Consider the following 13,902-nt stretch of genomic DNA (forward strand, 5'->3'; position numbering starts at 1 on the left):
ACGTTTACTGCTCTGCATGAGAGACAAGGCGCAGTGCACGATAGGGCTCACCGCACAACTTAAAGAAAAATTTTAGACTTTTATCTGCGCCTTACGGTCTTGAAAATACGGTATGTCTCATGATTTGTGGGCTGCATATCACCATTCTCTCCCTAAAAATAGATATAATCTTGTCTGATTCATCCTTGTATCTTCCCTGGGCAGTGGTGCTCACTTTTAACATTATCAAAATTTATATTGACTGATGATAATCCAATAATTGGTCTAATAACATGTCAAAAATAAAGTAAAAGTAAAAGCAGATGTGTTCTACTCTAAGTATGAAACAAATTAGAGGTCCACTTCCATTAAGTTTTGCAGAAATCTGAGAATTGGATCTTTCCAAATTAAACCAAGATGATTTATTCATAACCAAAACAATAGTGGATTGAATCAATAATTCATTATTAGGAACATTCATTCAATTCATTTATTGTTGTAAAACTGATAGTGGGATGTTGATATGTGTTCTAAGGGACGGGCATGGCACCTGCATGATGCGGCAGGGGAAAACCAGTGAAAGCTGTCGGGCCCGGCTGTTGAAAAGAAGAGTGTGTTGTGTCACCCTGACCCTAGTGACATGGCCGTTTTCTTGTGTCCCGTTTCATCTGGAGGGACAAAAGCATGACCAACTTGGGTGCCGAGGTGCTTAACTTATTTGGTTGTTTGGGCATTTGGGTTGGCCATGGTCCAAAAACATTTGTGTGTGTTTTTTGCTACTTTTTTTCCCTTTTTTTTAAAATTTTCTTTGCTTTTGTATGTGTTTGTCTCGCTGTCGGTCACTCCTCTTGAGGGGTATGACCAAGATAGATAGATAGATAGATAGATAGATAGATAGATAGATAGATAGATAGATAGATAGATAGATAGATAGATAGATAGATAGATAGATAGATAGATAGATAGATAGATAGATAGATAGATAGATAGATAGATAGATAGATAGATAGATAGATAGATAGATAGATAGATAGATAGATAGATAGATAGATAGATAGATAGATAGATAGATAGATAGGAACACTCACCCATATTAGAAAAGTTTTGAAGGGTGTACGTACAATTGCAGTTAAGGATTACTCTATAAAAATATCCAAATTTTAAATGTTTACAGTATGTGTTGATGATAATACTGTGGATAATAGATCTAATAAAAATACTGTAAGTGGCCTAAGACTACTACACTAAACTACAACGAATCGAATAATACTGTGAAAATCACCAAAATAAATAGCAGGAAATCATGCTCTGACTTTAAAAGTCTGTGCGCACACCATCTGTCAATAAAGTTGTGATTTATTGCACTGGTGAAATATTACCTTTTTACTCTAATCACCTCTTACACATAACTTTGAATGACAACCAGTCGTGAATTATCCCTTCTGACATTTCTTTACCCTTGCCCCCCTGCTCCTTCCTTTTGAAGTCTAGGTTACCTTTGAAGAACTGTGTGAGGTGTTCTGAGAACAGTTTTACAAAGTGAGGTCATTGTGAGAGACCTCCAAACCTTGTGAGGACACGTTTGAAATTAAAGCCACCGACAGATCATCTTCTTATATATTCCACTCAACTTATGGCAGTGTTTAAAAAAGGGGTCAGCAACCTATGGTTTGCAAGCCATGTATGGCTCTTTGCATGAGTACATACAGTGGCTTGCGAAGCAATTTGTCCCCCTTGAACTTTGTGACCTTTTTCCACATTTCAGACTTCAAACATAAAGATATGAAACTGTAATTTCTTGTGAAGAATCAACAATAAGTGGGTCACAATTATGAAGTGGAACACACTTTATGGATATTTTAAACTTTTTTACCTCGGAGATCAAATAGATGCTGCGCATTATTTCAATATGCTGCTATATGTTAAGCCAATTATCATACATCCGAAGCTGAGACATTACAAATATCATAAGGATTCGGTCCAGTATATATATAGGACGCAATTTTGACGACAGCTTACAGTCAAGGTGTCACATCAACAGACCCCGTTGTGGCTGAATATTCCTTTAACATTCCTTTATATGGAAGGTTATTTAAAAATCTATGTTCATTGTTGAGATACCTTATGACAAAAAGCCACAGAGAGCAAGAGAGAGAGCAAGAGAGAGAAAAAAAGAGAAAAAGAGAGAGAGAAAGAGAGGAAGAGAACAAAGAGAGGGAAGACAGATTAAAGAAGTAAGAGAGTAAATTATTTGCTATTTTTATATAAATGTTTACTACTGAGTAGAATGTTAAGTCTATTCAGGAATAAAATGAAATTAAATTTGAGACATATCGTGTTTTTCATCTCTCAGGACAGACAAGGCAAAAGGATTCTTAGTGAGCCTTAAAGGTATTCCAAAACTCTAAGGGAAATAGTACATATCTGCATAAAATCCAGACGTATATCTTTGGTATATTTCAGTTAATTTACGAGTTAATGCATTTTAAAGACAGCTTGTCTTGTTTTTGTTTTTGTTTTTCCTTAGCTGTGACGTCATGTGAGGAACTCCAGCATCCTACAAAGCCAGTCAAAATATTGGTTTTCGAGTTAATTATTTACAGAGGTTACGATTGTTTTAAGTGAAGTTTCTGTAGTTTTTGTCAAGAATGCGTGGGTGTTTCGTCGCAGGTGGATGCAATAATGGTACAACAATGGGCGTGCGGCCAATAAGGGGTTAACTGTCTAAAATAACACACGGAGAGCTAAAGGGGGTCAACCAGGACGATCAACGAAAGGCGGACACAGCCTCTGGGGAAAAAGCGATGCTAGCCATCCAAACCCACGCAGTGAGCAGCCAGGTTAATCGAGAACCAAGAATAAAAAACGTCTACAGCTACATACACGAATACACTGTGTCCAGTTAACGGGGGCTAACCTGAAGCAAACAAAACCTGAAGCTTTCAACAGACCCGATGGTAACCTGAAGCTAGTCAAAAAAATATCATACCAACGCGACATAAGCAGGAAAAAATACAAAGGAATAGCCACAATCTCCTACCCAAAAGGTGGCGATGGCAGAAAAGGAATACACGCTGTAACGGCGGCAGGAAAACTTACCCCACACAGCTATTGGAGGTTGAAGCACGCAACTCGGACAAAACATGTGACTAAAAGGCCCCAACGACAGGGTAAGCGAAATTCCAATTTCTCCTGTCAGAAATAAGCTCTATGCAATCGCTGTTCACTACAATCGCGGTCTGTTGCGGAGTTGCATCATATGTTGTGCTAAAAGGATTTTCCATTTTAAAAGTGTTGTCTCTTAAATGACATCCCAGCTCTAGAGGATACAAGCCAGATCGGTCAATTTTGAGTCTAATGTCCTCCAGTGTCCAGGCGCACAACATTTTTTGAACAATATTTGCATAATAGTGGGGACAATACAGGTTCTGAGCCTAAGGTCTATAAGGCCTTTAAGGTCTAAACACAGATGAAAACACAGCAGTTTGTCTGTGGATGGAGGTTGTGCCGATTGTGTACAATGGAATAATTTCATGTAAAAGACATTTTCACTGATTTCCAAACAAAAAAGAACACTTCAATTTTCAGGCTTGAAATATGTAAGCAAATAGTTCAACTGAATATTTTAGAAATGATCAGACAAAACAACAACTGCAGCCAAAATAAGCAGCAATCCTAACCGTATACCTGGGTCCCATATAATGATAGACCAAAATATCTATCAACAGGCTTGTGGGAGTTTTGAATATACAAATATGACTAACACCAAACATCATGAGACTTGTTTTTAAATTATTTTTTATTTTGACATTATTCAAAATTCACATTATTGGTAAAAAGTAGATTTGGAAGCATAACATAATGTTTGTGTATACACATTAATTACAAAGAAATGTTACTAAAATGACTAAAACACGATTGCCTACTACCTTAATTGCGTTCTTCTGGTCAATCGCAGAGGTACTACTGGTTGATCACAGGAGAATTCATAGGGCTTGCATTTGTTGGGACACTCTACCATGTAACGGTCTGATGTAGAATGTCAGCAGCATAGAACATTCTATGTATTTCTTTGCAAGAGCATCACTGAATAAAACTTTGGCCAAGAAAAAAAACAATTGAGTCATGCTGTTAAGACTTTCTACTATTTGACTATAATATTTTATTTGTACGAAACATATTTGATTTATTTAGGCATGGATAAATAAATATTGTCAGCAGTTATATGAATTAGGAAGTGTTTTAATTACTAGACTGTCACATAGTCTTCATTTGTTTTAGATCAGGGGTCTCAAACTCAATTGACCTAGGGGCCGCTGGAGGCAGATCCTGGATGAGGCTGGGCCGCATCAGGATTTCCACAAGAAAAGCGCTGATAAAACATTCCAATGTTCTCAAATACCTTTATTTTAAACACAAAATAATAATTAAATAGATAAATGAAAATGATCATACAGCAGATACAGACGATTATTTACACTTAAACTTTCTGAACATGAATATAACATTAAACCTCAACTGTTCTAAATAAGGCTTCTCTTGCCTACTTCTTGCTGCTAGAGACCTGGCAGCGCTTCTTCTCACATAGCCGAGCCACATTTGGCTTGAGGGAGGAAGCAGTGGAGACCCTCAGTAGGGCTTGAAGGTGCTCGTCAGTAAGTCTGGACCTGTACTTGGACTTATTGAAGTTCAAGGTGGAGAAGAGCTTCTCACACAAGTATGTGCTTCCAAAAAGGCACATAGTCCGCTTGAACACTCGGGAAAGTTCAGGGAAGCTGGGTGTCAACTCTCTCGAAAATTGCCCAAGCTTGTCTGCTTCTCCACTCACCTCCCTGAACCTAGCTTTGAGTGCAGAGTTGCACTGCAAGTCAATGAGCTCTATTTGAAGCACAGGAGGGGCATCTTGCACATCAAAGGAGAAGGGGTTTGCAAAAATTTGAAATGTGGCTCTGTGCGTCTTGAAGTCCGCAAATCTGTGATCAAATTCCTCCTGTAGCTTCAAAATGGCCCCAACATACTTCTCACTACTGAATAATGTGCCTGCATCCACGAGTGCCTTGCATGCTGGGAAATGGCAAAGGTTTGTCTGAGAGAGCTGGGCTTTCCACAACACAAGTTTTGTGCAGAATGCTCTCACATTGTCATAGGTATACATTGTCCTTTTCTGAGCGATTCACTCGTACAGTGTGAGCTGTAGCTTTTGCCGCACAGTGTATACCCGGCTTTACTGTTAAATTTCAGTTTGACCGGGGCACCGCACAGTCCGGCTGATGTCCCACCCACCAGACCCATAAACCTAACCGTGATTGGTTCATTCAGCTCCCGCCCACCAGACCCATATACCTAACCGCGATTGGTTCATTCAGCTGCGCACACAACAGGTGTCATTCATATCACTTTTGCGGGCCGCACTAACATTAATAACTTTCATATTAAGACGGGCCGCAAATTATCGTCCTGGGGGCCGCAGTTGGCCCGGGGGCCGCGAGTCTGAGACCCCTGTTTTAGATAGTTCTTGAATTGATACAAGAATGTACAACAAATCCTCAAAATATTCAGAAGTAATTAAATGTTTTGAGACATGAAAAGATGCCACACAAGAACATGAACATAAACCCCTCCTATGCCTCTGCACCCTTCTGAAATCATCATAGGGTCTGGGTTAAAGAACAACAAAAATTCCCTAATGTATTTCAAACACACAAGTATAATCTGCATGATAAACCATTTCTCATCCGTCTGTTATCTTTTTTTTGTAAAATCCTCTAAAGCACAGGTGTCAAACAGGCGGCCCGCGGGCCAGATCAGGCCCGCTGAGGGATTGAATCCGGCCCGCGAGACAACACTCAGAGATGCGCAAGAGAAAAACAAGCTTCTTTTTTTCCTTTTTATCTCTTTTCTCTTTCTCTCTTCCTACCCTTCATGCTTTCTTTTCTCTTTTCTCTCCTTCTGTATTTCTCTTTCTCTTTGGATTCCTTTCTTCCTCTCCCTTTCTTTCCCCCTCTCTCACGACTTCTCTTTTTTCTCTTTTGTTTCTCACGCTCTCTCCCTCTCTCTCTTTCTTTGTCCCATCCTCTCTCCTTTTCCGTTCCTCTTTGTCTCATTTCTTTATCTCTCTTTTTCTTTCTCTTTATTCTACTAGTCCGGCCCCCGACAGAATGTTTGTTCTATCGTGTGGCCCCCGAGTTGAAATGAGTTTGACACCCCTGCTCTAAAGAGTTTGAAGTAGAGGCAAGGGAAACCTTTAAACACACGTATCCTGCTTGACACTCAGCCAGAAGAAAAAAATCCAGACACTCTCTCGTGTAAATATACAACATGGCTCATCAATTGAATAATATAATAGAACTTGGCTGGTGTAGGGGAAATTCAGTTGAGGTTCTATACGCTTTTTATGTTCATGTTCATTGAGTAATCTTTGATAGAACTTAATTAAACCATCATATACTGTTTGTTTTCCCAAAATTATTACTTTGAATTCTCAATCAACTGAGCAAGCACTTCTACAGTTTTGAAATTTGAACATAATTGGTAACTGGTTCCCGCAGTATTTAGAAGAAAGCAGAAACTCGAGGTAAACAGGTTATTAGCTAAAATTATTTTGACAGTGAAAAATATCCCACACGTTCAAAGAAAATGCAAGACAAACATACACGAATACAGAGAGTGAGGTCCGAATTAAACTCAAGAAAACAAAACAGTGATAACTCATTCATCCATGTCTGCAAACCTTACCAAAACATAAATGATGTAAAATAGAGAGTGGTTATATCTGTTAAAACACACAACTATACCCCAGTAGAGGAGGAAACCATTGCAATGGGTGTGGTTACCCTACATCTCCTAACCTTGTCTTGTTTTCCTAACATGACATGAGGGAAGTCCCCTGTCATCATTTGTTAAACAGACCTGATTACTCACGCCCAGCCACCCACTCATACAAAAGCAAACATGCAAAGACATACGTCATAACTGAAGAGTAAGTGAATGGGTGTATAAATCTTTTTTGGAGTTGACACACAATTATTTATCTTTCATAACTCTTGATAATACTTTGATTTCAAACAACTGTCCAAAATGCAATACTGCAATTATACATTACAATTACGGGCAAAAAAACTCCATACATACAATAAAGCTAAAATGATAAGCACATTCTTACCTTTATTTATTTTTTCGCCATGTCCTTTTTTTGGCAAATGTTTGTTCTCTGCAGGGCAGCCTAAGTCAGAAGACAGCGTTTCATTGCTTGGAAATGCAGTAGGTAGCAAGACAGTTTTTGGGGTTGTATGGGAGATAACAGGCCGGGAGAAGGAAGCAATTCTTTGTAATATTGAACCTACACTATCACCAACATCACCAGGGTGTTGTTCCAAGAAGCAATTCAATCTGGGGCTGGAAGGGCTAGTGGACTTATGAGGGACAGGATTCACATGATGAATTTCAGGGCTGAAAAGCATTCCTAATTTTGGCTTCTGGGTTGGAGACTGAGGCACTAGTGAGCAGCTTAATTCTGGAACAGATATTGAGTTTGAATGACTTGAGAAGGACACCATAGGATGATGAAGAGAGACAGGCGGTGTATCGGAAGAACTATCAAGGCTGCTGACGGAAGCTGATGGGCTTGCCGAAGTAGATGAGAGGTTAATGTGATGGTGAAGGTTCCCAGTGACTCTTAAGGGAGGCCTTGGAGGGTTGGACTTGATGGGTTGTCCATGAACTTTAGCAGAGGGTTTAACTGTATTGGTGCTCACCAAGCTCTCCAGGTCCAAAGGAAACTTGCTAAGACGCGGCGTATCTTTAGCTTTAGGCTGGTTAGTCTGAGGGTTCGAACAAAGCTGATGGCTGCGGCCACAGCGACCATTCAAGTCAAGGGAACTGGTATTTTGGAGCCTATTCCACGTAGTGTTAGGCTTTGTATATCTCAAGCCAGGAGAAACTTTGTTTCCACCTCGCTGGTCACCGAGCATGACACCTCCTCCATCAGAGATTTCAATATCTAAGCTGGGCATTGAAACATGACTCATCCCATGATGATCCAGTGTCCCTGATGCAATTTCTACTCCCTGATCCAATGCTGAGTCGAAAACTGTCCCATGAGAGGAGAGTTTGCTCAAGTTGAGGTTGTTTCCAAATGTAGAACCCGTTTGTAGCTGTTGTTGTGAAAACTGGGTCTTAACTGGGGGATAATCAGACTGTTGCAAAGGACTTGCATATAATGTGGGCTTGTTGGGATGAATCGAACTTGCGCCAATTCCAGGATACTCAAGGCTGGAAGTGGAGCTATGAAGGCTATCATTGTCACTTCCAGGCCTACGCAATTTGGAGAAACCATTGCTGGGGTTCATCTTGCTTTGAAATGATGCTGCCCGAGTCACTGAGGAATTATTGCAGTAAACGGTTGGCCTGTTCATGGTTCCTCGATTGAAAGACAGACTACTGACAACTGTGCGTGATCTGAGCTCAGGGCTGGGATTGGAACTCCGCCTGGTCTGGGTTTGGTATCCTGCAGAACCTCGATTGTGAATGCTGTTGAAAGATGAAGAAGGAGAGTGTCCTTCTCTCTGATTCTCACTGGCTTTGTTTTCGAAAAAATGGGATGGTGAAGGAGAGACTGGGGAGGACGCTGTGGATGGTATGTCATCCACATCTTCGATGTCAAAGGATCTCTTCAAGGCTGTAAGTGAAACAATTGACATGGTAAGTTATGATAATAAAGACTCTAGAATCAAAAATGTATGTATTTGGATTTTGGAGGGATGAGAGTCAGTCAATAATTTTTTTTTTTTTAACTAGTTTGATCCATCAATTTTTTGGACAGGTATGACTGTTGCTACCACTCCAAGCTTACTGTATCAAACTTTATCATTCTAAATCAATGTGTTGAATTAAGTTGGTTTCCTCTTACTTAATGGAAGGAAAGACGATAATGGACTTGCTGAAGGGCAATGTTTATAAAGTGTGAGTCAGGATACTTATATTTTGACTTGAAAAGAAAAGTAAATGAAATATGAATCCATTATTTATGGTTCGAATCAATGACTTTCCGCCAACACACACTTTAGATTTAAGTCCCAATAGAAATACTATATAGCATAACCTTTGTCCTTACTCAAATTATTATATCTAATTTCTTCTGCTTTCTTTAACTTTTGTTCAGGTCTCAATGATCTTTGACACTTGCCTTTGTCTGGCAACAGTGTCCCTTTCCTCTGTTGAACATAACAAATTTTCCTTCATGCCGCAAATACAAAGGGGAAATTGAGGTAGGGTCTTAAGTCTTTGTAGGGTTTTGTGTTACCAATACTTAACATGACATGTCCCAAGAATTATTGCAAAAGCGGTTTGCAGAAAGAGTGAGTGATTTTACAGAAAGTTAAAGGGATTCTTTAGGTCAGGCGTGTCCAAAGTCTGGCCCGCAGGCCAAATACAGCCTGTGATCAAATATTTATTGGCCCACAGGCCTCTGTCATAAAATTATTAATGTGTGGCCCGCCAGTAATGTTGACCGCAGGCTAAAATTAATTTAGACAAGCAAAAAAAAAATCACCATTTCACCAGATGATGGCAGTAGCCCTTTGGCCACTGTCCCATTTCCAACATGGCGATTGTAGATGAAAAAAGGAAAGTTGACTGTGAGGGCTGCTGCCTCTCAGGCAAGTGGTAATTGGAGTATTTTGTCACCGAAATCCAAAACAACTGCACTTCCAAAATTTAAAACGAGAGCTTGCACATTAATGTGCATTGGAGCTTAAGTCAAAAGAACCCGAACGTTAGCGTGCGTTAAGTGAAGCAAAACGCAACCAGTAAGTCCTCCTTGTTTTGCTTACATATGACTGTTGTTGTTGCTATTTCTGTGAGCACACATTAGTTTTCGTTTAGTATCGCTGTCTTTGTGAACACTGTTTTAATTGAGTTTTGCGGTTGGCAAATATTTAGATTCAGCACTGTCACAGGACCGCACTTCTGCAGTGTGATGGGTATTAAAACATTTGTGGGGAGTTAGGATAGTAAATGTTGCTTTAAAATATACATCATTTAATTGCTTTATTGTTTATTTGGTACCTAGAATGAAAGTAAAGTAAAATATGCTTTTTGTATTGTAGGTTTTTAATCTACCTGACTGTCTGAATGACTGAATGGTGCTGATGGATCCAATAGCGATATTAAACCTACAGCAAGTGTTGTAACACTGATTTCACTTCCTTGGCACCCCTTTTGGTGGGGAGAAACCCAAAATAAGAACCACCACAAGTCAAATGAAAATGCTACATAGGCGAGCTACGAGATTGGGACACTGATCACCAAGCACTGCAAACCTTTCACGGAGGGTAAATTTTTTTAAATGTATGTCATAAAAATGGTCAAGAACATTCGACCGGTACTCGCACATTTTCAGCTTACCAAATCTGGCCTGCTTTCTGAAAAGTTTGGACACGCCTGCTATAGGTTATCTTGCAAATAGTCACAGTTTAAAGTCATTATGAAATCCAATATGACAAAAACTATTTGACCTTCCCCACTCTGTATGATGAAATGTTTTATCCCTTAGATACAATTTACATTTTTAATACTTTATTGAATTGATAGGCTCATGCTGGTGTTCATTTTTCAGTTTTTCAGCATTCTCAACATTCACAATGCTGAGAATGCTTGTTTTTGCATTTTGTTCGTCTGCATTACCCGGATGTCAGTATAATCCAGAACGTATTTGGGTGAAAAATATTTGCTATTCAAAGTAAATGTACAAACAATGGATCAGATGCAAGGTTCATTACTTTAACCCAAGAATAGTAGGTTTGCTGGACCTTATCCCAGCTGTCTTCAGGCAGATCTGGTTAACAACCAATGGCAGGGCAAACAGGACAGGCACTATTCACACACTACTTGCAATGATACCTGGGAATAATTTGAACTATCCAATGAACCTTACAGTGCCCCGAAAAAATTGGAGGAACATGCAAACTCCAAAATTGAACCTCAGGAGGGACAACCAAACCCAGTATGACTGAACTGCGTTGTCCTACTAAAAACAACCACTGTACCGACTGCATTTATTCAAAGCAGTGCATTTACACTTTTGAAGAGTTAAATGTGTGTTTGAATCTATGAAGGCCCAGTGAGCTTAACTGTGATCAGAGAACCCTTCACATATATGACTCAAAGAGTCTGTGTGTTGCACAAATCAAGCAGTGCCACACACACGTCAGGCAAATATTGACCGTTTTTAAAGTAATGCATTTCATGAATGTACTTTTGATCATTGTGAATTGAATGCACTTTATTGAATTTCAATATGTCCAATGTGAAGAGAAGTAGCCTTCTTTAGGACTCTATTTTGAAAAACCTTACATTTGAAAATTAAAAACACCTAGCACATTTTTGCCGAATTTCTGTGTTGTCTGAATGTGTTCTATTTAAAAGCTGCCATTGTTTTCAATCAGTGCTTTGTGCTGGGATTCACATCCTGTTTTCTCAAGTGGCTCCAGAACAGAATCCTTATCATCCCTTGTCGGCTGACAACTTAGTATGGCAGCTGTAAAACATGCCTTGTGTGAATAATTGCTAGTTAGCTTTTGCCGCACTTTTCAATTCCAAGGTTTGTCACAAATGCTGTATTTCATGTAAGCTTTTCTCTACACTGATAAAACGTTTGCTGCTTTATAAACGCACAGTACTTTCTTTTTTTGTCTTCCGTATTGAACTCAATTCTTACTCAACACCTATAGAGCCTTATCCGTGTTTGTAAACAAGTGTGACATATTGAAACTGCTTGAAAAGTGCCTGAATTTGATTCATCCCTCGGAGTTCCTTCCGTAGGCAGGGATCCTTAGTTCCAACATAACAGTTGCACTGCCTGACAAAGAACGGCTCCCACCTGTGCAGACTATGTTGACTTTAATTCAAATGCACCACCTCAAAAGCCTAGTTCGTGATCTAGATCATAATACAAATAATACACCACCACATTAAGTGATAATGCTGAATTTAATACAATCTCCCCAGATAAAATCATACGAGTATGCATTTATTTAAAGATGTTTCTTGCTAAAGGCGATGATGGCCGACCTGTTTTAGGTTTCTTATTGGAAGGTAATATTCGAATTGATGTTTATCTCACTATCACTAACTGTGATATTAATAGCAAATAACATTCTGAAATCACGTTCTAAGAACGTTGAAAAATAGCAACTAAATCAACAGGGCTCATATTGCCACCATTAGTAGAGAGCAGCAGGCAGCTCGCTGCAACACAAAGCTCTATATGGAGTCAGTTTATTATTTTTGAAAGCCCTAATGTGTAATATTTGACCACTCGATGGCACTATAGTCTAATACTACCACGTTGTGCTCTGTGGCACTGGCTTTCGTTCGCAAGACGCAAGACAAACATGGCGGAGACCTCTAGGTATGAATTACACTTTGTAAAAGAAATACAAATTTGTCGACCTTTGATTTTTTTTTTAATAAACAAATAACATTGGCACGATAGTTCGTGTATTTTTGCCTAGTATACAAATCAATGTTTTTTAACTGAATAAAAGTTTTATTGTACCGATAGGAGGCAATAAATATTACATACTGTCCTTATAAAGGCAATTTATATAAAAAACTGCAAACAGCTAACTGGGTTTTGATGCCAGGCTGTCTTGTAGCCTAAAATCTTTAATTAGAAAGTGTTGTTGGACGTGGAGGGTTTAATTTAATTTTGAAACACAAAAAAATTCCGAACACTAAGAAAGGAGAAAGTTGTAAGCTATGCATACTCCCGCAAACAAACATTGGCACTGAAGTGTAGCAAATAGCAATTTAAAGAGCTGATGAACTATGCACTCACTATTGTCTGACCGGCTTATTTTCACGGGGGTCAAAGGGCTCTATTGCGACTATAATTATTTCTTCAGTCTCCAGGAGGGCACCAGCAATTACCTGATACCAGGACTCTTTATCTGATGTACAGAAGGCAGGTTCACACTTGTACCCTCAGACAACTCAGGTCACACACTCCTTAACTCACACAAATGCACACAAGCACACCACCCAGCCTTCCTGGAGCCTGCAGAGGCCAATAAGTTTTCACAGATATGGACTAAAATTGGACTTTGGTTCGCACAAGTTACATCATGGTTGTCCAAACTTTTCAGAAGGCAGGCCTGATCTGGTAAGCTGAAAATGTAAACGGGCCAGATATTCAGCCTGGCATTCTTTTAACAGTCTTGAATAAATTCACCCTCCGTAAAAAGGTTTGCAGTGCTAGGCGGTCAGCGTCGCAACCTCGTAGCTCGCCTTTGTAGAATTTTCATTTGACTCGCAGGGTCTCGTGAAAAAGCGCTGCTGAGAGATTTTGGTGAAGATTTTGGTGAAGTGCTTGTAAATGCTTGAAATAGTTGCCATGTTTCTTAAGAAGTCTGCTTGAAAATGACACCAACTCTGGTGGCCTTGCTTTGCAATTGCATTTATTCTCCCCCCCTGATTAACTGCAGCTGGCATTAATTTGTACAACATTGTCTCATGATGTTTCATCGTGCCCTACAGTCACAACACCCAAACAGGCCATTCTGAAATATGTATCAGTGCTAACAGTGTATTACGTATCAATTATGTGCATTTATTTTGGGCCATGCAAAAAATGTAGTTACATAAATCCCAGCGGTAAATTGTAACGGGAACAACTTCTCGCAACTGAAAATGTAAGCTACATATTACATATTACTAAGCTGCAGTACATATTACTGATTTTTACCTAACACCTATATTAGGGAGAGATTAGTTTTGAAAAAAATATATTTTTGTGAAACTCATTTGTCTTGATAAACGCATACCCACGATTACAAATCACATACTATAATCGGAAACATATTTCTGGCCCAGCAAAATACATGATTCAGACAAGATTTTTTTTAATATTACTGGAGAAATTGG

General features: G+C 39.2%; 1 protein-coding gene across 1 annotated transcript in view; it reads right to left on the minus strand.

Annotated features, from left to right (window-relative positions):
• septin12 (septin 12) overlaps window positions 1-13,902 on the minus strand; it is a 110,241-nt gene that overhangs the window by 70,489 nt on the left and 25,850 nt on the right. The window contains exon 2 of the mRNA XM_088337507.1: window positions 7,142-8,656. Within this exon, the coding sequence (XP_088193633.1) occupies window positions 7,142-8,656 (1,515 nt within the window). The remainder of the gene's footprint in view (window positions 1-7,141; window positions 8,657-13,902) is intronic.

Source organism: Urocampus carinirostris, chromosome 1, assembly GCF_059441175.1.
Source record: "Urocampus carinirostris isolate Australia breed hairy pipefish chromosome 1, RoL_Ucar_1.0, whole genome shotgun sequence".
Classification (NCBI taxonomy): Eukaryota; Metazoa; Chordata; class Actinopteri; order Syngnathiformes; family Syngnathidae; genus Urocampus; species Urocampus carinirostris.